Below are 24,962 nucleotides of genomic sequence, written 5' to 3'. Positions count from 1 at the left end.
GTTCATTTTAGACCAATTCAGTTAACTTACTGACAAGTGGGGCACACCGTCCTATCAGAGAGGACCCACAAAGGAGGCCCGCCCTTCCCAACAGGCTCCCAGTCACGCTGCGGGGACTCCAGGGAAGCAGGAGCTGGGAGGGCTGGGCGCCCCAGGGGTTCCTACTCCAGGCCAGCTGAGGCTGGGCAGCTGGAGGCTGAAGGCCAGTTGGCGTGTGCCCGGGAGTGAGGTGAACAATGGAGTCCTTCGCGTACTCATTTATTCTTTCACTCTTTCAGCAAAAACGCACTAAGCACAACCCTCTGTGGGGTGCTCCTCTGGGTGCTGGGCTCCCTTGCAGGGCTGGCATGGCGTCCTCGGGCAGTTCTGAGCAGGGCTGCCCACATGCAGTGCACGCCTGCGGGAGCTCCCGCCAGCTTCAGCCGCTGGAGGCTGTGGCCTGGTCCAGGTCTAGGGGCAGACCCTGAACTAGGTGTGGCCGTGGGCAGGGGTCATTTTTCAGGGGAGTGGGTTGGCGGGTTGGTCAGAGGTGGGATTCCTTCAGCCAGGCCAGCCAGGCCCCCAGAAGCAAGCATGGGGAAGAAGTGCTCCCACCACTGCCTGGGCTGGAGGACAGAGCTGGGCCTGGAGAGAAGGAGGCCAAGAAGCAGGAGGCTGCGCCCCGACACTCCCTGCACCCAGCTGCAGCGGCCTGTCACCGTCCAGCACGATCAGGGGATTCACGCCCTGAGCTCCTCTGGTCTTCGTGCCTGTAGTCGTCTTCCTCTTCCCTCCCTCTGGGAAGCTCTCTCAGTTGCTCTGATGGCTCCTGGTAAGCCGCCCGGTTCCTGCAGGCAGTGATGACAGAGGGGAAAGGTCCCTCACCTGGGCACCGGGAAGCTGGGCTCCTGCAGACTATGGGAAGAGCAGCCTTCACCCCGCCACCCCACCGCCACTGCAAAGGGACCTGCATGGAGGGTCAGGCAGGGAGTGGGCAGGAAGGTGCCACAGACCTGACCTGCAGGCACTAGGGAGCAGCACAGGGACCCGCCCAGGCCCGGCCCCGGCCAAGCACAGACCACAGAAGCCAGCCCTGGGACTGTTGGGTGAGTTGCTCTTTTCTCAGCAACAAAATAGGGGTGCCAACATAGTAGGTTCCCCAGAGGGGGTGGACGTGCCTGTGAGGAGTGGGCTGCCTAGGCCCCCCATGGCTGTGCCCCACACTCACGGCCTCGTGTCCTCCCGGTCCACCTCCTTGTCATCCTTTTCCCGGAAGCAGCAGCAGTAAATGATGATGCCGATGATGAGGAGGGCTGCCACCACGCCCCCAGCAATGCCCGCATACAGGGCCACGTTCATGGAGGCTGCAACAGGTCAGAGCAGCTCACTCCCCAGCCCCTGACGTGGCTCGTGCCAGGGGGCAGCGGGCAGTGCAGGGGGCTGGGGCAGGTCCCTCCCAGCCTCTGGGCCTGTGGCACTGTTGGCTTCTGGCCACACCCCTCCAAAGATACAGTCTACAGGACCGTGACCAGTCAGGCCAGGGACACTCCTCAGGTTAGGGAAGGGACAGATTGGTCCCTGGTTCTGTACCTCAACACCCTGGGTCACCCAAGCTCTGAGACCTCAGGTGTTAGTCCCGCCAGCTCCTAGCTCATGCTAGAGCTAGACCTGGCGTCTAGCTAAAAAAAAAAGATGGGCCCGGGCCATGGCAGCTGTCTCTGGGTACAGCCCCATGATCACTGAGTGACCCTTGGGGCAGAGGACTGGGACCCTCCAGAAGGCCAGGTGCTGAAGTCTCAGGCTCCACTTCCAAAGATCCAGTGGAACTAGACTGGCCCCCAGGTGAGGGCAGGCCTGGGACAGGAGGCATCTTGCCCAGGTCCCCATGCTGCCCTGCCAGTGAGTGGCCCTAAGGGAGTCCCAGTTCATCTCCCTGGGGCTCAGCTGAGTTGGGACCACGGCCAGCCACCCGCCCCACGGCTCTCACGGGGTCTGACAGCCACGGTGATGTTGCAGAAGTCCGTCCCCACTTCGTTGCTGGAGGTGCAGATGTAGTAGCCCGACATGTCTGTGGAGATGTTCTTCAGAAAGACGGTCTGGCCGGAGACTGAGGGGACAGCAGAGGGTGAGGCCGGAGCAGGCAGGGCCCACGGACGGAGCCGCAGCAGCCGCTTGCTCTGGGCAGGGGAATCTCCACCTCCGTGGCCGGAGCCCAAGCCCACGGTGGCTCAGTGGCGCGCGGCTGGTTAGCCCTGCGTCCTCGGCAGGTCCCCTGGCTCCCCTGAGCCTGTTTCCCCACCATGGTCAGAGCTGGCCACACCTGCCCCGCAGCTCGAGGGCAGGACATGAGGTGCTGCTGGTGAACGTGGCCTGGTGTGGCCTGAGGGCTCCAGGGAAGCACCGGAGCGGGGCTCGGAGGGTGCTTCACGGCTGGAAGGCTGCTCACCACCCGAGACCTAGCTCGGAAGGCCAGGCGCTGAGCACAGGTGTCTGCCCCGAGGGTGTGCGCCTGCGCTGGGGGGAGTGCAGTGTGGGGGTGCGGTGTGGGTGTGTGGGAGGGTGGGGTGGGGGTGTGGGTGTGGGTGTGTGGGAGGGTGGGGTGTGGGGTGAGGGTGTAGGGTGTGGGTGTGGGTGTGGGGTGTGTGGGAGGGTGGGGTGGGGGTGTGGGTATGGGTGTGTGGGAGGGTGGGGTGTGGGGTGAGGGTGTAGGGTGTGGGTGTGGGTGTGGGGTGTATGGGAGGGTGGGAGGGTGGGGTGAGGGTGTAGGGTGTGGGTGTGGGTGTGGGGTGTGTGGGAGGGTGGGGTTAGGGTGTAGGGTGTGGGTGTGGGTATGGGTGTGTGGGAGGGTGGGGTGTGGGGGTGTGGGGCATGGGAGCGTGGGGTGTGGGGTGTGTGGGGTGTGGGGGAGGATGGGGTAGGGGTATGGAGTGTGGTGTGGGGTGTGGGTGTGTGGGGGTGTGGGTGTGTGGGGGTGTGGGATGGTGGGGTGTGGGGGGGTGTAGGGGTGTGTGGGTGTGGGGGTATGGGTGTGGGGTGTGGGGGTGTGGGTGTGAGGTGAGGGTGTGGGCATGTGGGGTGGGTGTGTGGGTATGTGGGGTGTGTGGGTGTGTGGGTGTGTAGGGGTGTGGGGGTGTGGGTGTGAGGTGAGGGTGAGGGTGTGGGGGTGTGGGTGTGAGGTGAGGGTGTGGGCATGTGGGGTGGGTGTGTGAGTATGTGGGGTGTGCGGTGTGTGGGTGTGGGGGTGTGTAGGGGTGTGGAGGTGTGGGGGTAGGGTAGGGGTGTCGGGGTATGGGGTGTGGGCGTGTGGTGTGGGCTGGGGAGGAGGCAGGCTCTGGCTAGGCTCTCTTACCCCCATGGCTCCAGGGAGCCAGCCTCTCTGAGCCTCAGCTGGGAAGTGGAGTGAAGACACCACCCTGAGTGAGGGAGCAGCGGCAGCCCCAGGGAGGAGCTGGAGACCCGGCCTCCTTGTTGACTGCAGAGCCAGCCTCCACACCTGCTGCCACCTGCTGGTCACATGCCCTCCTGGGCCCTTGTCCTGCCCTCGCTGATCCAGAGCTGCCCCTAACCTTCAGCAACAAGTCCAGCTCCTCTCCTGGTGACAAGTTATAGGCCTGGCCTGTCCATCACGTGGCTTAGTCTCCTGCCCCTTCCCCAGGGGGAAGCCCCGCCTGGCAGCCTCTGGTCTCTCCCCAGCAGCCTTTCCTGTCTGGATGTGCCACGCAGTGCACAGAACCCTCCACGTGCTCAGCCCTCCAACAATCTCGTGCGGTGGGTGGAACAAGGGCGCCCATCTCCAGGTCCTGGACACAAAAGTCCTGTTCAGGTCTCGAACTCCCTGGAGAACACCACAACTGTCCTTCAAAGATCACACGATGAAAGCAACGCACGCCCATTATGAGGATGTGCAGGGGACCCAAAGATGTCCCCCCAGTTGGTTTAACCTGGAGCCTATAAGCTGACCACAGCTAAGGACCACCAAAGAGGGCCCTTGTCCTTTGGCCTGTTCAGTCCACAGAGGAGAAAACACAGAACAAAATCCCAATGGCGCTGCTGGAGCCAAGAGCGAGAGGTTTCGTCTGTTCTGAAGGCTCGGAGGAAGCCTTGCAGGAGTGGATGCCACCAGACCCCGTACCTCACCACATGGCCTAGGGCTGCTTTCCTTCGACCTTTTCACAAATGCAGTACTTTCTTCTAATTCCTCCCTGCTCACCGGGGCACTGACCCCTGGATTCTCTCAGAGGCTGTCCTTTCTGCCCTGGAATCCCACCTGCGTGTTCCAGAATAACACTTCTGCTCCTGGCAAGGGGGTCCATGGGCGAAGCCAGCTTAGGTGTCTCTGGGCAGGCGTTAATGCGCTCCCCAAGGCACAGCTCTCCGTGTCCCCAGGTGCTAGCCAGCCCTGGGAATCTCTGATAAGGGTTTATGGCACCAGTGGTCCCATTTCCTCAGTGCACTGGATCTTGTTAAGAGGGGAACACGCTGTGGGGAGGAACACGCTGTGGGAAGTGCTTGCAGACCCTGGGTAAGCTTAGACCTGAAGCTTGACAAGGTGACACTCCGTCTAAGGCCAGGCACACTCAGCGCCCTGCAGATGGTACCTGGCGGATGGGGCAGCGTGGGGCACAGCTGCTCTGAGCCGGGCACACCACTCTGTGGGTCGGCCTTTGTGAAGGAGCTGGGGCTCCAAGCTGCCTTGTAAAGGGACTGATCAGTTCTGAAATCCAGGGAAACTGCCATTTCTGCTGCAGTGGTGACACCTTGTGGCTAAGGGGTACACAAAGGGGACAGCCATTGCCTCCCACCTTCACTTGGTTGCTGCTGTGAGAAGTTCCCCTCCCAGAAGCCCTGGTCCCCCCAGACACGAATGTCGGGTTATCAAGGCCTGACTTTTCTGCCCATCCCCTGCCACTATGGCTTGTCCATGAGCTCTGGCTGCCACCGCTCACCCTGGGGGTTCAGGATCCTCCTGACCCACCCCTGCCCTTTACCACCGCCTTCCCTAAAGTATTCCAGCCTCCTTCCCTGATATCCGAATCCTCTTCCTTCCAGTATGTGGAACTCAGCTGACCGGCATGGGCTACAAAGTGTGCTCAGAGGTCTCCCCTGGGTGAGCTCCTCCAGCCCTGCCCACAGCCTCCCAGGAAGGTGACTAGGCTCCTCCTGGTTTTGTTGTTTCTCAGATAAAGATAGTAAGGGCAGAGAGGCTGCAAGACACTCGCAGCTACAGGAGGAGAAATCCTGGCTTCCTGGTTGCAGATCCCTGTTCCTTTCTCTGATAGTTTGTTTCCACTGAGCGCCAAGTCAGAAGGGACCGATCTCTGATGTCGGACATTCTGTCTGCGAATGCAGGAGGTCGGAGGGGCCATGCCACCATGGTGGGCTGCAGTGTTTTAAAAGTCAGAAGAGGTTTCGGACCGACACGCAGAGGAAGAAGATGGGGACAGGTTCCGGGCCCGTGGCAGGTGGGGTGGGAGAGCCTCTCCTCAGGACCTCAACTTGAATCTGGCACTGGTGGGGCCATGCACAGCCCTGCCTGTCCCCCAAGGTCCCCATTCTGACTGAGGCAGGACAAAGCTGCTCCCTCCAACCTCCTGCCTTGCTCTCAGACCCCCCCCACCCCCCCAGGGATCACCTGAGAACTAAGCTTTGGCTCCTGGTCACAGAGAGGTCTCTCCTGGGAGAGGCAGAAGGGCTGGGACCTGGTGCCCTGTGAGGCTCCCAGAAGGTGCTGAGGCCCACGGCAGAGGCCGGCCTCCCTGAGGGACCCTTCAGGCCCTTTCATCCCTGTCCTCAGGAGGGTGCAGCACTGGGTGAGCGGCGGGCAGCTGGTGCGCTCATGCAGGACTTTCCACACGGGCCGGCGCCAGGCGAAGGCAGTATAATATTTGTAGAACTCTTTTTCCCTCCTAGCTTCTCTCTGGACTTAAAGGTCAAATACCAGCTGCCCGGCACAGAACTGGTCTCCTGGCAACAGGAGCCAAACCTCCCGCCTCCTTCCTTGTGGCCCATGTGGTGAGACTGGGGGCAGGGCCATAAACGGGTGGTGACTTTGCAGAGGAGGGGGTGGTGAGCCTGGGTGGACTGGGATGGGATTCAGATAGGAGGTAGGACTAGGACATTCCCCTCTTGGGTGCAGCCACAAGCTTAGACTCAGGGCCTCAAATGTACACTTTAGGTCATAATTAAAATCCCACCAGTGCCTCTGCGCAGAGTGGCCGTCAGTTTGTGCTTTCACAGGAGAAGAATAGGATGGGGAACGAGGAAACTGAGACAGCACTTATCACATGCTTCTGCTAAGTGATTCTGCTGAGTGCTTCTGCTGAGTGCTTCTGCTAAGTGCTTCCCGTGAATCATTTTCATTTCTCACAAATACCTGCCAGGTAGGCCTTATGAGATACCAGTGCTTGAATGGAAGGCCCCAGAATCACAAGCGCCCAGTGGAGGAGCAGCCCTCCAGGGCATCTCACTGGTCAGCCCTGCCTCCTGGCCGCCCTCGCCTCCCCCGCTGTCCCTCACCTGGCGGGACCAGTGGCCGCTCCTGGTTCTGGGTGTTGTAGCTCTTCCAGCTGTACTGCGGGGCCGGGGAGCCCTCTGCTGACTGGCAGGTCAGCTGGATGTTGTTCCCAATCACTGTCTCTCCCTCAATGCTGCAGTCCGGCTTGGAGGGTGGCACTGGGAAGGAGAAGGAGCACGTTGGATGGGGTGGGCCGCCACCTGCCTCCCCAACACGCATCCACGCACAGACCACCGTGTTCGTTCCCAGGCCGAGGAATCTGCGCTCGGTGGCGAGATGGAACGCTGGGAGATCACTTCACTTCAAAGTATGGGCTCCTGCTGTCGCCCGCCGAGAGGCAGCACGTACGTGGCCAGCATGGCGTCCGGCAGGGGCGCCGCAGCTTGGTTCCTGTGCTCTCTACTTCAGAGTACGGGATTTTGAAGGCAGTCCAATGTGGCCATCATAAAGATGGGGAACTGAGGCCCAGAGGGGACACCTCTCATGGGTGCTGGCGAGCTGGGATAGCTCCCAGTTCTCCTGACTGCAGACCCAGCGCCCACTGCACACCCTCAGGTCCCCCACCTTCCTATCTGCAAAATTAGGGACATCACACCTCTCCGTAGAGGGCCAGAGGCGATGCTTTGACATCTGTGGACTGCGTTACTGCGACTGCTTTTTAAATAACGCTTTAGACCTGTGGAAACAGGCAGTGGCCTGGACCTGGTGTTGGCCACCCCTCGGTCAAAGGCTCTCGAGAGCCCTTCAGCTCTGACCTCTCAGTGACGTTCTCTGGTTTTGCTTTGGCCCCTTCCCGCATTGTGCTCAGAAAACACATCACTGCCCTGGCATGGCAGGAGGGGCCCTGGGCAGCCCCAGAGGTGTCCACTGAGACCAAAGGGACACAGGGGCAGGGAGAGGTTGCAAACCCACAGGCCACCAACTACCCACATCCTCAGCTACCCACAGCCTCCCTGGGGCCTGGAGCCTTTCCCCCAGCGGCCTTCACAGGCCACGGTGTAGGGTGCGTCAGCAGGCCTGCCTTACTGGGCACTGTCATGCCGAAAGTGCTGGACACTGCACCAGGGAACCCCGGGGGCAAAGGACAAGCAGTCTCACTGCCTCCAGGCAGACAGCCAGGCCCACTCACACACGGCTGGGACATGAAGGAGAGTGGGGGTACAGGAGGCGACAGTGGAGCTGGGTGGGCCAGAGGAGAGGCGGGGCACTCCAGGCCAGGCCGACTGAAGGCTCTGTGTGCGAAGGCTCGGAGCTTGCTGGAGGGTGGGGGAGAGCACATTCACACGCCCCCTGGGATGGCTTGCTTGCCGTTGAACAATGCCACCACTTCTGCCATCCAGGTGCACAGTCACTGAGCATTGATTGTCATCCCAATCTGGGCCCCACCCGGAAGTTACGGGGAACAGCTGTCCAGGACACACCTTCCTGCCCTGGCCAGCAGCTGCAGTGCTCTCTGAAAACAGGTGGGTTGCTGGGTGTGTCCAACATCCCTAGCTGCCAGGGAGCCAGCCAGGCGTGAGGAGGAGGGATAACACATCAGACGCACTTGCTCATTGCTGCTCCCAGGAGGACAGTCCCTAAACCTAAGGGGCAGAGGATCCAATCCAGTCCTCCTATACGCCAGCCCAGTTCCCCAGGATTGCAGCAGCATGAACCCAGGGAGGCTGCCCCCGAAGACCATGAACCAGCTGCCTTCTTGCCCACTTTGGGGATGAGAGGTCCCTGGGGGACAAGAGGAAGTGACATTTCCAAGGAACCAGGACAGGCCTGCTGCTCCACGTCTTCTCTCTTGAGCTCCAGGGGGGGTACAGAACAGGGCTCTCTGCTGCCCGACCTTTCCCTCTTGTTCCCAGGCAGCCTTCACCAGGAGGCGCGGCCCTCAGGCCACAGGGGAGCCGGCAGGAGCCCCAACACCTGGAGGAGCCCCAGCCGGGCAGAGTCCCACCAAGTCCCACCAAGTGTGGGGCTGCACCTGGAGCCCTGCTAGGTCAGGTAGCTCCGTGAACCGCTACAAAGGGGAAGGGGAGTAACCAAGGCCAACTGCATCTCCAGAGGCATTAAGGTGGGGGGGCGGTGATGATGATGATGATTCTGGAGCATTCGAAGACCAGCGTGATGGGCAAAGCCTGGAAATCACATCCTGAATTCTCTCAGGAGCCCAATTTGAGATGATGGCAAGAAGGCAGCAGCCAGCCCCAGGAGGTGAGCTTTCCACAGCGCCCTGGCCTCTGCAGGCCACCCCTGCCCTCACTGGGCTCCCACCAGAAGCAGGGCGACCTCCACTGAGCAACACGGGCGCCGGTTCTGCCTCCCGGGCCACCCCTGGGAAGCGGGACGCCTCGCCCCCGCGGCAGACGCCAGGGGGCGCCAGAGGCCGCGCGGGCGCTGCGCACCTGCTCCAAGATACAGGGACCCACAGCAGGCCACCGCGCAGCCGGCAGTCTCCGCCGAACAGCGGCCCTGCGGAAGAAAACTTCCTAGAATTGTTCGTAGCATGTAGGGCAAAGTGATCTCTTTCTTTTTAAAAGCAAAACATTGATTTCACAGAGTGATGTGATTTCAGATTGAACTTGTGTCCTTCACCCTCAGGCTGGCTCTTGACACGGAGTGAAAGGACCTGGGGCTGTTTAAACTGACCCCAACATATATATCTCCGTGTGTGCGCACCGGGGTCATATGACAGCATTGTCCCTGTGGGGGAAATGGCAACCGCCTTGATATGCACCATAGGAAACAGTTGAATAATCATGATACATCCAGGTGGCAGAGTTTACGCCGCGACTGGGTGGGTCTATCTGAGTTGATCAGGAGAAATGTGCATGAAGAATAAAGAAAAATCAAGTTGCAGAATGATCTTTATATTACTGTCCTGCTTTGGAAGGAGCCTGAGGGAGCAGGAGGACCTTCTTGCCTTGCCCGGGCGGCCCACAGAGGAGGGTGGAGGTGGTCTTTGCGGTTGTCTATACAGCACTAGCTTGTGTGGCTATGCAGTCTGGCTCCCTGAAATGCTTTCAAGCAGTCAAGCATCCCCTTACGCAATTAGAAATAAAACACTGCCAGGTGCCGTGAAGGGGAAAGAAACAGAACAAGGTTTGACGAGTTGCTGCCTCCCAGGGTAGGGCTGCTCCTTACAGTGGGCCTACGTGGCGCCCACTGAGGTTTTTCCAATACTCGCTTTAAGAAGTCGCTTTCTTCCTCTCCGTCTCATCTTAAAACCGAGGATATTGAAGTAGATGATCTCTGGGGCCCTTCCAAAACCATACATTCCAACAAGTCACTTGTCTAAGAAGAATGTTGTCTCAGAACGTCTTCCAAAGTAGCGGAGGGGCTGAGGCTGGGGCTCAGCGGCCGAGCGCTTGCCTAGCGTGTGTGAGGCCCTGGGTTCCACCCCAGCACCACAGAAAACAAACAAAACCCAAAGGTAGCGGAGCCTGAGAGTGGTGTCCGTGGGAGGGCTGGCGTGGGAGGGTGGCGTGGGCTCTTCCTCTGGGAGCCGCCCTAGGACAGGGAGAGGCGCGCTACCTCAGTCACCACGTGGCCCCGAGAGTCCCAGGTTGAGGCACAACAGGACTTGGGGCTTCCCTTTTTCTTCTCTTTCCTGAGTTTGTCATGGAAAGGGAGGAGTTGGTGTGGGGAGAAGAGCTCCGGGTGGGACACTCCAGACCCTCCTTCTCTGGTCTCTGGAACAGTCTGCCATTTGTGGAGAACTCAGGCAGCCCACATTTCAAAGGGGGAGCAGTGGGCCCTGCCCTGGGACAGGCTGGCAGGCCACTGCTGCCTGTCGTCTTACCTGGGGAACCTACCAAGTACCTGACCACCAAGTACCTTGCGTCATCACTGGGCAACTTGCTTACCTTACCACAGGTACGTTACCACCAAGTACCTTGCCACCAAGTACCCTGCCTTATCACCAAGTACCTTACCACCAGGTGCTTTTACTGGCCCCAGCCTCTTCCCACCACCCAGGAGAGAGACGCAGCACTCACCAAGGACCAGCAGGCGGACGCGTGACTTGGAGGTGCCCACCATGTCTGACAGCAGCGAGACGGAGCACTCGTAGGTGCCGTTGTCATCCATGGTCAGCTGGTCGATGGTGATGGAGGCGTCCGACTGCCCAACATTGCTTGATACGTTGACGCGATTCTCATAAAGCTCGCCGTAGATATAGCTTTGGGTCTTAAATGTCCAGATGACCACTCTTTCCTGAGAGGAATAAGAAATGCCACTTGGTCCTCTCCCCCAAGGCCCTGACCTGGGCCTGTCCTTGGTGGCCCTTATTGGCTACCCTGAGACCCCAGAGGCACAGATGCAGGCCCCTTGGACCAGAGCCAGCGCAGGTGCCCATGGGTGGTGCCTTCTGCTCCGTCCCTCTAGGAGGTCTTAGGATTCACCTTAAGTGGAAGGACCGGGACCCTGGGAAAGGGCAGGGCAGTTCAGCCCCCGGGGGCACTCGTGTGGGCAGCGGGCTTTCTGGGATCCCTCGGGCCTCTCTTGCTGATCACCCGCCCCTTGTCTCCTCCCATTCAGTCAGACAGCCCGTGCTTACCGAGCACCTGCCGCGTGCAACCACCCAGGGCTTCCAACTCACTTTCTTTTCTGTTTTCTTTTACTTTATTTTTATTTTTTTTGATACTGAGGATTGAACCCAGGGGCACTCAACCCCTGAGCCACATCCCCAGCCCTTGTTATTCAGAGACAGGGTCTCACTGCGTTGCTTAGGGCCTTCCTAAGCAGCTGAGGCTGGCTTTGAACTCGGGACTCCTGCCTCACCACTGAGCTGCTGGGGGGACAGCGTGCAGCACAGCCCAGCTCCCTTTATTTTCTTGACTCCTGGCTTTGGAAGTCATTTATTTGCTGATAACTGATTCTGGGCCTAACAGCACATGGCGGACCTGAACCTGGACATTCCAGCCAGGCTGCTTGTCTTCTAACCCCAGTTCTGCCACTCACTGCTGGGGTGACCTTGAGCATGTGCTTGACCTCTCTGTGACCCCATTTCCTCTTGTGCCTGCCTTAGAGAGCTGCAGCGAAGGCACAGCAGGTAGCTCAGGCAAGGCAGCCAGACGCGCGTGCGGCCTGGCTGAGCCTCTGCTTGGCTCCTGGCCCTCGGGGGTGGGTAACTCGGGGGCTCTTCCCCAAGAGTGATGGGCTGGCGGGCAGCCACACTTGGCAACCTCTAAGGCCAGCGCTGGGACTGCCCAAGACAGGCATCACTTCTAGGCGTGGAGGTCGGGGGCCTCCTAAGAGAGGGGCTAGGAATCCTGAAAAATAGCAAAGAACTAGCCAGCGGAGGGCTGGGGCTGGGGCTGGCTGTGCCGGGAGGAGCCCGTGGACGTCGGGGCAAACGGACCAGTCGGTGGTCAGTGTGAAGGAGCTGGAGGGAGGCTGGCAGGGAGGGGGCGGGGGAGGCCAGTGGCGGCTGCTCCTTGGGCAGTGCCTGCCACGCGTTGGCTGCGTCCCGGCAGTTGGCGTGTGTCAGCTCACACCCCACGCGGTGGATCTCAGGATTCCAGCTGCATCCCGTGAGGCAGAGCGCACCCCGAGGTCTGGCCTCTTCCCAGGCCGCGTGGCCCAGGAAGCGGCAGAGCTGGGGCTCCAGCTGGGCACCTGGCTCTGGACCTGAGCTCTGGAGCCCTGGGGGAGGCCTGCGCAGGGCTGAAGAGTTTGCATCTTACCTTGAAGGCCCTAGAGTCTCAGATTTTAGGAAGTTGGTCCTCAAAGTGGGGTACAGAATGAATTGGGAGGGGAAAGGGGATCCACCAAGAAAACAGTCCCACAACTCAGGTGGAAGGCGCTGGCCCCAGACCAGGTCGTGGTGGGACACTCGGGTGACGGGCTGGAGCGTGGAAGAGGCAGGCCCCAGGGTTGGAGAGGGTTTAGAATCAGGGCACGGCAGCCCAAAGAGGAAAGGCGAGGAAGGGGTGCTGTCTGTCGGAAGAACTGCTGGCTCCGTTTCCACAGGGGCTGCCTGGCGTGTCCGAGGATGACCCGGAAGAGCAGGCGAGCACAGCTGGGTGAGGGTTTGGGGGCAGTGACAGGCAGGTCTTCTCCGACCCGCAGGCTAGATAAAGCCACCAGTGAAGGAGTGGAGAAGTGGCAAGCCTGGTGGTGTCACTCAAAGGGACCGGGGGGGGGGGGCTTGGAGAGAGCCAGGGCGAGACCGCCCGGGTGCTGGGGGGCCTCTGGGTCCCAAAGGCTCGTAGTGGAAACACGGGCGAGCTCAGTCGACTGTGGGGGTGAAAGCAAGCCACGGGGGCAGAGGAGCACGTGCAGACAGTGCCACCATACCAGGGGGACCAGGGGACCAGGGTGTGGAGCCGTGCAGATAGAACAGGGGTGAGGTGGGAGCAGGTTCTCAATGGACACGTTTTATAAAGTTCTGACTTTTGAACCAGGGGTTTATATCATCTATTTATAAGTAGAAGGAGAAAATAAAACAGAACTCCTGCAAACTCTCCAAAAGAAGCCCCAGGAGGCAGGGAGGGCCCCATCAAATGACCTGGCCTTAGAATGAGGAGTCTGCTAATCAAAGAGAGGACTGACTCTAGTGGAACAATCAGGTCATTCAAGACTGGCCAGTGGAGAGATCTGGGGACAGGTGACTTCAAAAATGAAGATGATGTACTCCAGTGGTCCTTCACCTGACACACCTGCTCCTGCCCAGCCCACCCCACAGGTGCAGTTGATTCTGCGGATGGTATCAGAAGACCTTGTATTGCTGGCCTTCCGAGGGGTCACGGTCAGGTGATACCCATCCCCGTGATGTCCCGGCCTTTCATGGAGCCTTACCGAATGAGTCCTTAGAAGCTTGTCCCACTGAATAAATCCGTCTCTGTCAGGGACAGAAGTGTGGTAGGTGCACGGAAGGGTGGCACTCTTTCCCCTGGCAGCCCGAAGAACTTCCTGCGGGGTTTCCACAGAGATGGCATTGACGGTCACCCAGACTGGAAAGAAAGCAGGAAAGCCATGCAAAGGTAATGACGTGGACGTCACCAGGCACGGCATGGGATCTCTGCCAGAATGCCCAGCCCTCCTGTCCTGATGGCCTCAGATCCGGCTGCCACCACAGCAATGGTGGCCAAAGACCTCCACTGTCCTCCAGGGCAGGGAGGCCAGCGCCTGTGCCTGGTCCAGGCATCTCCACCCCGCAGCATCACGAAAAGGTTTGGTGCATCCGGTGGCCAAGCCTGGCTGCCACCTCAGCCCCACCTCCTCCCATCTCCACAGATTTTCTAAGCCTCATTTTCTCATCAGTAAAATAGGAGTCTTCATACTGACTTCCCAGAGTTGTTGGGGAAATGAGAAAAGAGACCGTGCATCCATGTTTCCTTGTGCCTGGTCACCGGAGACCTCGACACACATTGCTGGCCTCCCATGGGACGTCTTCGTCTCCTAACTGATGTGTGTGGTGAGAGTAAAGGGATGAGGGTGTTCCCGGGAGTGCCTTTCAATTCCATCTCTGCTGGTCAGGATCCAGCCAGCAGCCAGAGGGGGGACACAGGACGACACTGTCAGGCTCCGCTCGTCACTCCCATGCCAGCTTTACCATAGCTTGGCGCCAGCCCCCTGTAGGCATCTTGCAGTTCTCTCATGTATTCTCCCAGTTTCCTTGGCAGTAGAGACTTGTCACCCCTGCCACAGGGTCAGGGACGTCAAGCAATGTGCTCTGCTTAGCAGCTGACCCAGCCTCGACAGCCAGCACCTGGCCAGCAGGCAGCAAGGCCATCTGACAGGCAGCCCCAGAGGGCGGGACCACAGGATCCACCTCCTGTCCCAGAACTTCCACCTGCCTTCGTCCGTCCCCCGCGAATAGTTCATATGTGCCGACGGTGGGGACCAGGCCCCTGCTCTGCCCACCAAGAGGTCATCTCCCTGGGGCACAGTCTGTGGACATGAAATGGGCTCACACGAGGATTAATTCAGTGACCAAACTCCAAGGACGACTCTTGCTGGCAGGAGGGACACCAAGAAGCAGCTGGGAACTGCGGGGCAGCAGCGTCCACCGCTGGTCTGGACCCCTCGGCTCTCGGGCTTCACACACGTGGCAGAGGTGTCACCTCCAGATACAGGACACGCAGGGCTGAGGCAGCGAGCCTCACCTCCTGCAGGGCGGCCACCCTCTCCCCAGGCCCTCCCTCTTCTAACTCGGAAGCGCCCTTTGACCTTGTATCCCCTGGTCTGCGCCCCAGGGCGCTTATCACACGCCCCTCCCGGCCACTGGGGAAGTAGCGGCAGAGAGCTGAGTGCAGGGCTCCAGACCCTTCTCTGTTCAAAGCACAACCTTGGGCAGTCGACTTAGCTCTCTGTGCCACAGGGTCCTCACTTGGGGGTGGATTGTATGGGGACTAGGTGACATGAAACGCAGACTTCCTTTAGGGGTTCCTAACTCAAAATTGGCGCTCAGCAAATGAGAGCTGCTACTCCACAGCACACACCTCTCCTTCCCGGGCCGTGGGCTGCTGCCGAGGTGCCCCCTGGGTAGGAGTTAATCCCAGAAGACAATCACCCACCGCTGTCCCAGGTGAGCTCTCGAAAGGACTGGCAATTGCTAATGATGGTAACCAGAGAACAGATCCACCTTAGAGATCATGACAACAGTGAGTCAGGTCCTTGTATGCTAATAGATTTGCGAGGGAAGACAGGAATGGATGAGAAAGAGCTTCAAAGAAAAAAAGGAAAAGGGGCGAAGGTGGACTGTAAACCTGAGAAGGACGTTAGAGGACTGGTCCCAGCCCTGGGGCTCACTCACGCTCCCCACTGCCCCAGACAGGCTTAAGAACCTTGTGCCTCAGGCCACCTGGTTATCTGCCTGGTGGAACCTCAGCCCCTCCCGGGCTCAGACACTGCCCTTGCTCTGAGGTCGCTGGCGGTGACACAGGGGACCGACTTCTCCGCGATCCTAACCTGTTCCTTCACTTCTTCCCACAGGCCTCAGGACCACTGTCCCTCACTTTCTCTTCTGTGGGACATTTTGGTCCCCACTCGGATGTGCCAAAGTCACCAGGAGGGACAGGTGATCCATGACTGGAAAACTGGGAAGGAGGGAGATTCCTTTCTAGAAGCTTCCAACTGCCCCCTTTCTGCTTCCTTGTAGGGGGATGGTGGGGGCACCTTCCCACTGCCCAGAGCCACCTCCCCGACCCCGTCTGGTGCTGCTTCGACCTGCGCCCCTCCTGCTCCAGAAGTCTCCTTCCTACTCTGGGTCCCCTCTCTCCTTTTTTCCCACTCTGAGCCAAGTTGGTAGGTGCTGATGACCATCCTGTCCCCCCAGGGGCAGGTGGCCGGCAGAGCAGGGCCCGAGCTCCTCCTGCTACAGGGCTTGGTGGGGGGCTGGCCAGCAGCCTCCTCCAGGAGGCCCCTCACTCTCCCGTGGAGTCCTCCTCCTGTTCCTGGCTGTGTCGCTCCTCAGCCTCATTAACTTCTCTGTGCGCAGTTTCCTCAACAGTAAGGTAGGAGACCACGCCTCTCACTCGGGGTTGCTGCAGGGCAGGGCTGCACCTGGGCGGCAGAGCACCTGCCTGGCACCAGCCAGGGCCAGGCTCGGGTTCCCTCCCAGCGCTGGGAAAGGAAAGATGGAGGGCGCCGCCACCGAGCGGCTGTTTATCCCGGCCCAGCTCTGCTCTCCAGCTGCCACCCTGCGACTGCACCTCACCTGGCTCAGCCCAGGCTGGGCACGCAGGGGGGGCTGCAGCAATGCCCTGGGCACACAGGGGGGGCTCTAGCAATGCCCTGGGCACGCAGGGGGGGCTGCAGCAATGCCCCGGGCACGCAGGGGTGGGGGCTGCAGCAATGCCCTGGGCACACGGGGGGGGGCTGCAGCAATGCCCTGGGCACACAGGGGTGGGGGCTGCAGCAATGCCCTGGGCACACGGGGGGGGCTGCAGCAATGCCCTGGGCACACAGGGGTGGGGGCTGCAGCAATGCCCTGGGCACACGGGGGTGGGGGCTGCAGCAATGCCCTGGGCACACAGGGGGGGGGCTGCAGCAATGCCCTGGGAACGCAGGGGTGGGGGCTGCAGCAATGCCCTGGGCACGCAGGGGTGGGGGCTGCAGCAATGCCCTGGGCACGCAGGGGTGGGGGCTGCAGCAATGCCCTGGGCACGCAGGGGTGGGGGCTGCAGCAATGCCCTGGGCACACGGGGGGGGCTGCAGCAATGCCCTGGGCACACGGGGGTGGGGGCTGCAGCAATGCCCTGGGCACACAGGGGGGGCTGCAGCAATGCCCTGGGCACACGGGGGTGGGGGCTGCAGCAATGCCCTGGGCACACGGGGGGGGGGGGCTGCAGCAATGCCCTGGGCACACAGGGGGGGGGGCTGCAGCAATGCCCTGGGCACACAGGGGGGGGCTGCAGCAATGCCCTGGGCACACGGGGGGGGGGGGCTGCAGCAATGCCCTGAGCTTGCAGGGGGGGCTGCAGCAATGCCCCGGGCACATGGGGGGGCTGCAGCAATGCCCTGAGCTTGCAGGGGGGGCTGCAGCAATGCCCTGAGCTTGCAGGGGGGGCTGCAGCAATGCCCTGGGTAGCCTAGGAAGGAGCCACAGGGAACTAGGCTGAGGGAGTGTGGAGCTCGCCACCGGAAACGAAGATCCCAAGGACTCCTGGAAAATACCTCAATGAAACAGAGGACCCGAGGAGCTCGAGAGGGGACATGGAGTGTGCCAGGTGCCCCAGACACAACAAGAGTCACCTAACCACTTGAGGAGGCAGGGAGTGGAGGCCCAGCTTGAGGCCTCCACAGTTGCTTGTAAATAATTAAGGTTTGTTAAGAAGATAGTAAACTGTCTCTTGAGACCAAGCAGAAAGGAGTACCTCGAAGGAGGATAATGAAACGCTCGACAGACTGGCTGCTTGAGGCCTCCACAGCACATTAGGGGGCCCTGGGGAAACGGCCAGCAGGGCCTCCATCAGGAAGATCCATTTGTTCAGAGAAACCACTTCCTCGGCTAGGGAGGAGATGCTGAGGCCAGGTGGGACCAGCGGCCCCAGAGCTAGACGCAGGCTCTGGCGCTGCGAAGAGCTCTCCAGGGAGAAGCAGGCAGGTGTGTTCTGCATCCCAGGTGGAAAGTCCCCAGGGGCTCCCAAGCCGGCAGCCGAGGGACAGTGAGAGGGTCAGGGACTGGAGGCTGAACAAGCCCGTTGAGATGTTGATCGACACGGATCTTTAGGATCCACAAATTAGATCAATTCAGTGAATTTCTTCCCAGGTCCTAGCTTTGGCCCCCTGCCCAGAAAGCCCCCAGGACCGCTCGGCCCTCACTGCAGCCCACTCTTCTGAACTGCGTCAGGCCGCACGCATCGCCCATGGGTGTGACTCTCAGGCCATGTGGGTCTGTGGGTACAGGTGGCATGTCCCTCTGTGCCAGCTCTGTGCCCCAGACTTCTCTTGAGCCCCCCACTTGCTGGCTCAACCCCAAGTTGTCTAGGCAGAGCTGGGGGCCTATTAGTCCTGGTGAGTGAGTGACCTGGGCACAGTCCCTGCCTGGGAAGCAGCCAGAGGTCACCATCAGCAGCAGCCTCACCAAGTGCTCCCCACGAGTGTGAAGGGGGCAGAGTCCAACAGAAGGCTCCCTAGAGCTGGGCCTTGGCCTGGCCCCGGGCTCAATGCACCGTGTCAAACTGGTGTAGATGAGGAGTGAAGCCGGCTGCAGAGCCGTCTCAACACCACCAACCCCCACAGAACAAACCCAGGGTCAGTAAGCCATCCTTGGGTTGGGGACCGCGGCACCCTGGGTCTCTGCCTGGAGCGCTTTACTCCCCACACGCTCCGCAGTGAACGCACAGTACTCTTGTGGCCTCGACGCCAAGCAGGAGGTGAAGACCAGGAGACCTGGGGCCTCCTTGGTGTCAAGAAGCTCGCGTGACCCGGAAGGTGACAAAGCTGAAACCAGGGGCTGTGAAGGGCCTTGAAGGTCCTTAAGTCCCTCAAACTAAGATGGAGAGCCTTGGGTGGCCCGAGGTTCCCGGGAAGGCGCTCCCAGCAAGACTGGGAATGGGGAGGAGCCAGAGGAGCAGGCCTCACGGGGAGGACCAGCCTGGCCCTGGGAGGAGGCGGCCTGTCCACCCCTCACGCCCCTCTCCCAGGGAACTTGTGATGGTCCCAACCAGGAGCGGCAGTCTGAGGCAGGTCTGTGCTCGCCAGGAATTTCTGGCTCCTTACTCCCCAGGGCAGGTCACTGGGCGGCGAGGAAAGGGGAGCACCCAGGAAGAGGAGGGCTCCAGGAGGGACCGTCGGTGCCCTGGGCAGAGAGGCCACTCCAGGGACTGGGCAAGAGCCACGCCAGCCGAGCAGCGGGGAGGAGGCCCCAGGCCCCAGCTGAGCGCTCCCAGCAGGGGAGGTGTGAGAGCCACCAGATGTCCCCTCCACGCCCAATGTGCCCTCCACAATGTGCTGTCCACGGGCAGGAACGCCCACACGGAGTGAGGGCACCAGCTCCTGCTAGAGAAGCTAGTGTCCCAAGAATGTGACCCCTGGAGAGGAGCAGAGGCAGCCTGGGAGACAGGGAGGGGGACCAGCAGGAGGGAGGCAGGGAGGGCAAGCCGTCAGTCACGGGGCGGGGGGGGCGGGTCGGAGGGGAGGGTGCTTGTCCCTCAGCACCTAGCCAGCAATGGGCTGGGCGCCTGTGTCCAGACTCCCTGCCAGACGAGGGAGGCGTGGCTGCCCCAGTGGTGTCCAGCTCTCAGTGAGTCAGACAGTAATAAATAAGTAGTCACAGAGTAGAGGGGAAGCCACCATGGTCACAAGTGTCACCCATTGAACAGAGAACAGAGCTGGGGACTCGGAGGAGGAAGGGCCCATCCAGCTGGGGTGGAGGAGGAACAGGAGGAGCAAAGAGGAGCTAGGAAGGGGGTGTGGGAGAGAGGGCGTCGTGCAGAGGTCAAGGAGGAAAGGGTGTGTGTGTGTCCCAGAGGTGCCAACCGGCAGGGTGTGGGACGGCACCAAGGGCGTGGCCAGGGCCTGAGCCCCATTCCCCAGTCTTCAGCCTCCAACCATTCCCTCAAAGACACAGGTAAAATGGCAGACCTGCCCCACCCCGGCAGCTTAGGGCAAGTCCTGCCCTTCACCAGGCCGCATGCTGCCACCCCCAGGTCCTCCTACAAAGGGACTCCAAGGTCACACCAGGAGTCCACAGATGTGGGCTGGGTCGAAGCCTAAGAGTCATCGGCAACAACAGTAGAAGAAACAGAGGAGATGAGCAGAGACCGTGAGAGCGAACATCGTCAGGCACAGTGGGCATCTGGAACCAGTGCCGAGACACAGGGGCCGTGAGTGGCCAGGCCATTTCAAGAGCTAGTCCCAAGACTGAGACTCTTACCCTCAAGAGGCAGGGGTAAGCCTCCTCTCTTGACTTGGGGTCTGAGACTGACCCATAGGCTGTGTTCACAGGGTAGGGCGGTCCGTTCTGGGCCTAGGCCTCCACTTCCTGCCTCTTGGGTAGTTTGCTCTTGGACTCCAGCCACAGCCCTGAGAAAGCCAGTTCCCTGTGGAGACCCCCCAGTGGGGAACGGAGTCAGCACCAGCTTGCCAGCCGCCCAGTGCCCATCTTGGAAGGGGATTTTCCAACCTCAGGGAAGTCACCCCGGCTGAAACTGCCAAGCCTCATCCCAATTGTAGATTGGTGAGCAAAATAAGTGATTTGCATTGTTTTCAGCCACTACATTTGGGGTGGTTTTGTACATAGGAATAGAAAATGGTTTCAATTCTTTTTTTCCCCCTGAGCAATAGTGAACATGGCAAGTGACTCTTAGGTCTCTGCCCCCTGATCCTGGATGGGTTGGGTGACGCCTTTGGACCGAGGTCACTGGGAAGGACCCGGTTAGGGGGCCAAGGCCATGAGTTTGTTTTGTTTGAGAGTCTGAAGTGACTTGGGACTCCGGGTTGGGCTGTTGGACTCGTGGGACTCCAGCCCAGGAGAGAGGTGGCGCCTGAAGGCCGGCATCTGCGAGCCAGCTGCGCCGGGTGCCAAGGAGAGCGTGGGGCAGATGTGGACGCAGAGTGAAGCTGGAAGGGTCGGGTCTGAGCGCGAGGAGCTCTGACCCCGTGGCAAGGCCAAGGAGGCTGCGGAGGAGCAGAGCCCCTGGTGGAGGGGAGGGGGGGACGAACGCGGAGCACCGCAGGGAGGAGGAGGAGATGGCAGCCCTACAGGCCTGCCGCCCACCTCACAGCGAGCAGTGTGGCTGGGTCACCAAGAGCCCTGGGCTGCAGTCCCCGGGGCCAAGGCACCGTGCGATCACACCCGCGTTCAGGAACAGCTCCTTCCCCGGAGCCTTGCCTCTCAGCCATGGTCCTGCCACAGCTGCGCCACCAGGAGCTTGTTAGAAAGGCAGACCCCAGAGCCTAGCCTGGGCCTCCTGCAGCAGCCTGCACCGTAACGAGATCTCCAGGCAACCGTGCGCACGGCTGGGCTCCTGAGAGGAGGCACCAACCAGAGGCTGGGCAGACACTCGGGGAGGTGGTAGAACGAGGAAGACCGAGCTTAGAGAGCAACTGATCACTAACCCACTTCTCCTCAGAGTGCAGCTCTGAACCCAGAGCACACACCAGAGCCACGTGGGCAACTTCTAGAACCTCAGAGAGAAGTCCCGAGGATCTGGATGCAGAGGGTTAGGGAGGCTGGCCGCTGTATTTTTCCTCCCCGGGTGATTCCGATGGGTGACCAGAGTTAACAGCCACTCCCTAAACGGCCACTCCTCCCCACTTGAACACATGCCCCTGTTAGACTGACCATCCCCACGTCCTCTGCCCTTCAGGACTGGGACTGGACTAGCTGGGGACGGACTGGGACCATCAACCCCTGAGTGCACTCTGACGGACAGAGGGCCTCATCTGTGACTGCTGGCTTCTGCCTAGTGCCCAGGAGCCAGCAGCTGGTGCCCAGTCCCTGGGGAGCCAGGGTTCGGAGTGGCACAGGATACAGGGCCATGGCCTGGATAGAGGTCAGGCTGCCTCTCTTGCCATGGCACCTGCCGTTGACACCCCGTGACTCTGGTCCAAACACACCTTTGGGGACAGATTCACTGGGCACAGGACACTCTAGCTCATCTGAGAAGAGCCCCGTGGACTGCCTAACCTGGGCCAGGCCACTGCGCAGAGCGCCGACACATGGGTGACGCTGGGCTCAGACATGCCTGAGGGAGCGCCCCAAGCCAGCCAGCCATCGGGCCGCGGCGCTTCAGCGTGGGCCTGGGGGGGGCAGCACATTCAGGAGACCCGTCCTTCTGGGGATTGTGCCTCTCACAGAGGCCCAGGAAGGAGGCTGACTAGCCTCAGAACGTCAGCAGCTTGGACTCCATTCTCCTTGAAGACCCAGCCGGCTCAAGCACCATGGGATTACGGAGGCCTTTTACGGGGAAGGAGGAGACAAGGCCTTCTTTTCTCATCGGGTACACTTCGCAGTGATGGATTCCTCCATTTGTCTGTGTAAAGCAGTACTTCCCTAAACTTTCCTAATTTACTTGGGAAGACAGGAAGCTTCCCGTAGTTGTTGGAAGGCAGGTCGTGTGTGGGGGGTGGGGTGGGGGTGTCAGGTCTTCACAGTCTTCACGGGCCCTGGACAGAGCTGATCAGTGGCCTCCCGGAGCCTCCCCGCATGTTCCTTAAGCACATCTCTCAGCCCTACCTTATCACATCAGATCCTTTGGCATGGAATCTGGTGGCCCCGTGAGAAATGGAGTCTGGTGGCCCCCTGAGACCTGGAGTCTGGTGGCCCCCTGAGACATTTCCCGGAGTGAAAGAGCCTCGATTTTGTGCACAGATTGGCGCCTTTTCCTAGCAAGTTGGGGAGGGTCAGGCACAGAGTGGCTTTTTGGGCGACAACATGGGGCTCATCCACAGTGACCTCCAACTCCATTTCTTGCAGGCGTGGGCCAGATCAGACCTGAGATGAACAGTCACCAGAGCCTCATCAATTTCCTGTGTCTGCACTTGCCACACAAGCCACAAAGCCGTAGTGGTAAGGAGCATTGGCGGAGCGCTTATGACGTGCTGGACACTGTTCTAACTCGTCACACGGCGGGTCCCAGTCGACAGCCCCAGCCTGAGGGAGGGCACATGGGCTGTAAACCGCTCTCTCCATTTCACAGACAGCGACCGAGGTTCAGCCAGGTGAAGCGGTTTTGCATCGCACAGTCAGCTCCTCGGCTGAGGAGGAGGGGCTGGGTGGGTCCCCAAGACCTGGTGGCAGTGGGGTGCCGAGGTGGAGGGCAGGAGCATCCCACCCACTCTGCTTGGAGTCAGCGGCTCATGACAACACAGAGCAGACCGACCGACCAGAGTTGGCTTCTAAATATTCCCAGGGAGTCTGCTCGAGCCACCTCTACACAGACGACGTGACACCTCTGCTGCCCTGAGGTCCACTGAGCCAGGGCCTGTCTCACCAGCCATCAGCAGAGTCATTTGTGGGCACAGCCAGTGCAGGAAGGAAGAAGGGAAACAGGCCCAGGACCTCGAGGGCCCAGCTTGAGCTGTGCCTCCTCCAGGAAGCCCTCCCTGGCCTGCTCCTTCCCGGACCACCCCTGTGTACAGGGGGAAGTTTGTCCCGAGTTGGCCAGAGTGCCGCTTCCTCCGCCCCTTCCCCTAGAGTAGGCGTGGGGGAGGAGAGGGGCAGGCCCATGTTTCTGGGCTGAGCTGCTGGGAGGATGGGGGGTGGTGAGGGCAGAATGCACTTCATGAGGATGTGGGAGAACATGCCCAGAACTGGTTCTGCTGGTGACTTCACCAGGTCAGTGCCTCCCAGGAAGAGATGAAATGCCCTGCTCCTGGCAATTCAGTTAAGGCCCCTTCTCCTTCCCACCTGGGAGAGCAGGGGTCTGGCTTCTCCCCAGCCAGCATGACTTTTTCACATGCGTGGGTGGCCACCAGACCACAGAGGTGGGGACTTGCCTGGGGCAGGGTGCGGAATCCCCAGGGGACAGTTCTGGCCCAGGAGACAGAGAACTAGGCCCGACTAGGAGAGGATGGTCATTCTCTTTCCGCCCCCTCCCTGGAGCCTGGAAGCATCCTCCCGTGTGGAACTGAAGGCTGAGCTGACCACCAGATTCCCGGGCCTAGGGCGCCCCCACAGTGATGTGCTCACTAGAGAGTCCATTGCTGAGGAAGGACCAACCAGGCCATCTGGCTCATCTTTCCCTTGACCCAGCCCTCGCCAGCACCAGCTGGCCCTCTGCTCAAAGGCCCCCAGGCTGGCTTTTGAGAGATAGGGCAGGGAGGGAGCGGAGGCCTGTGGTAGCCCAGGTGGTCCTGGGCCAGCCTGTCTGCCCAAAGAAGGCTCTGGGCTCACTTCCCAGGGCGTGGGGGGTTCCTGGTATGGCTGCCACTGGTCCCCATTATCACCGGGTCCCGGGAGCCCACGACAGTTCCTGAATTGCACACTGATCTGAAGTACCCCTAAAATCTCCCACTTCTCAGCTTCCTCTCTCCGTCGGCTTCCTTCCTAGCAGCGGAGCCAAATGCCAAGCCCTCCTTCCTACTCTCGCCTGCTCTGTGGGACTCTCCCCAACGACTTCACTGCTTAGCACTTGATTTGGATGTGACCACTGACCCATAAGCGTCTGATTTCCATCGGGGGCGTCCCCTTAGAGTTTTCCATGCCCAGAGCACCGGGAGCTGCAGATCTTTGGCCTCTGGGAAGGGCCCTCTAGTTGGTTATGCACTGATCATGATGTTGGTTGAATAACGTCACCCCTCTGCCTCAGTTTCCCTTGGTGATAGAGGTGAACACTCCTATCATTGTGCCTTTCTCTGGTTTTAAGGCAGCGGTTAAAATGCGAGGTTGTGAGTGTGTCTAGATTCACATCCTGGATTTTCCTGGTTTCAAAGATTCTGTCCCCGTGGTCAGATCTTGTGTCTGAACTAGGATCTACTTTGGACATAGAGAAAGGTGGACTTACTCCAGCAATGGGCTGGGATTTTACTTGCTCCTATGCAGATGAGAACCACTCTGACCAGGCACTGACCTGGAAATGCTACCCAAACACAGTTCTGCCCAGCGGAGCGCAGGAGCCCTTCCTGGGGGGCTCTGGGAAAGCCTGTCCCTCAGCCCTCAGTCCCTGTCTCACCCGCCCCTGGGCACTGGTCAGGGAGGGCCACTCACCGGCACAGAGTGTCAACAGTGTGGGCCGCATCTTTCCCACCATGGTCTTGCTCCTGCTCTGCCCAGACCCGGCCGGGCCCTGGGAGCACCAAACGAGTCCGGCTGACCAGTTCAGGAACAGCAGCCTTGGCCTGGCCCAGCCCGAGGTCTCTGCTCTTCTCCCTCCTCCTGCCCACCTCTGCCCAGCCTGGCCCCATGCCACGCCCTCAGCTGGATGGGCAGGTGAGCTCACCTGTGGGTTGGGCCATGCTGTAGCTCTCTACCCAAGGGACCCAGCATTCTGCCCTCCCCTCTTCGGAGCCAGTCACCTACCCTGCAGTCTCCCTGTTGAGCAGGTGTCCAAAGTCCTGGCCTTCTCTAAGGTGTGGCCTCTTTGAT

At 60.4% G+C, this 24,962-nt stretch overlaps 1 protein-coding gene across 1 annotated transcript; it reads right to left on the bottom strand.

The window, feature by feature from the left end:
- Window positions 1-241: 241 nt before the first annotated feature.
- On the bottom strand, window positions 242-24,880 carry Gpa33 (glycoprotein A33). The gene is made up of 7 exons (XM_046430163.2): window positions 24,585-24,880; window positions 13,283-13,437; window positions 10,480-10,696; window positions 6,496-6,651; window positions 1,967-2,086; window positions 1,208-1,343; window positions 242-827 (listed from the first exon to the last, which is right to left on the bottom strand). Exons 1-7 carry the CDS (start codon window positions 24,625-24,627, stop codon window positions 695-697), a joined length of 960 nt encoding a protein of 319 aa, XP_046286119.1. The 5' UTR covers window positions 24,628-24,880; the 3' UTR covers window positions 242-694.
- Window positions 24,881-24,962: the final 82 nt, after the last annotated feature.

This window comes from Marmota monax, unplaced genomic scaffold (assembly GCF_021218885.2).
Source record: "Marmota monax isolate L192 unplaced genomic scaffold, Marmota_monax_Labrador192_F-V1.1 WCK01_AAM20220418_F8-fsc00055, whole genome shotgun sequence".
Lineage (NCBI taxonomy): Eukaryota > Metazoa > Chordata > Mammalia > Rodentia > Sciuridae > Marmota > Marmota monax.
The sequence above is the reverse complement of the archived record's forward strand: the minus strand, read 5'-3'. Positions and strand labels throughout refer to the sequence as shown.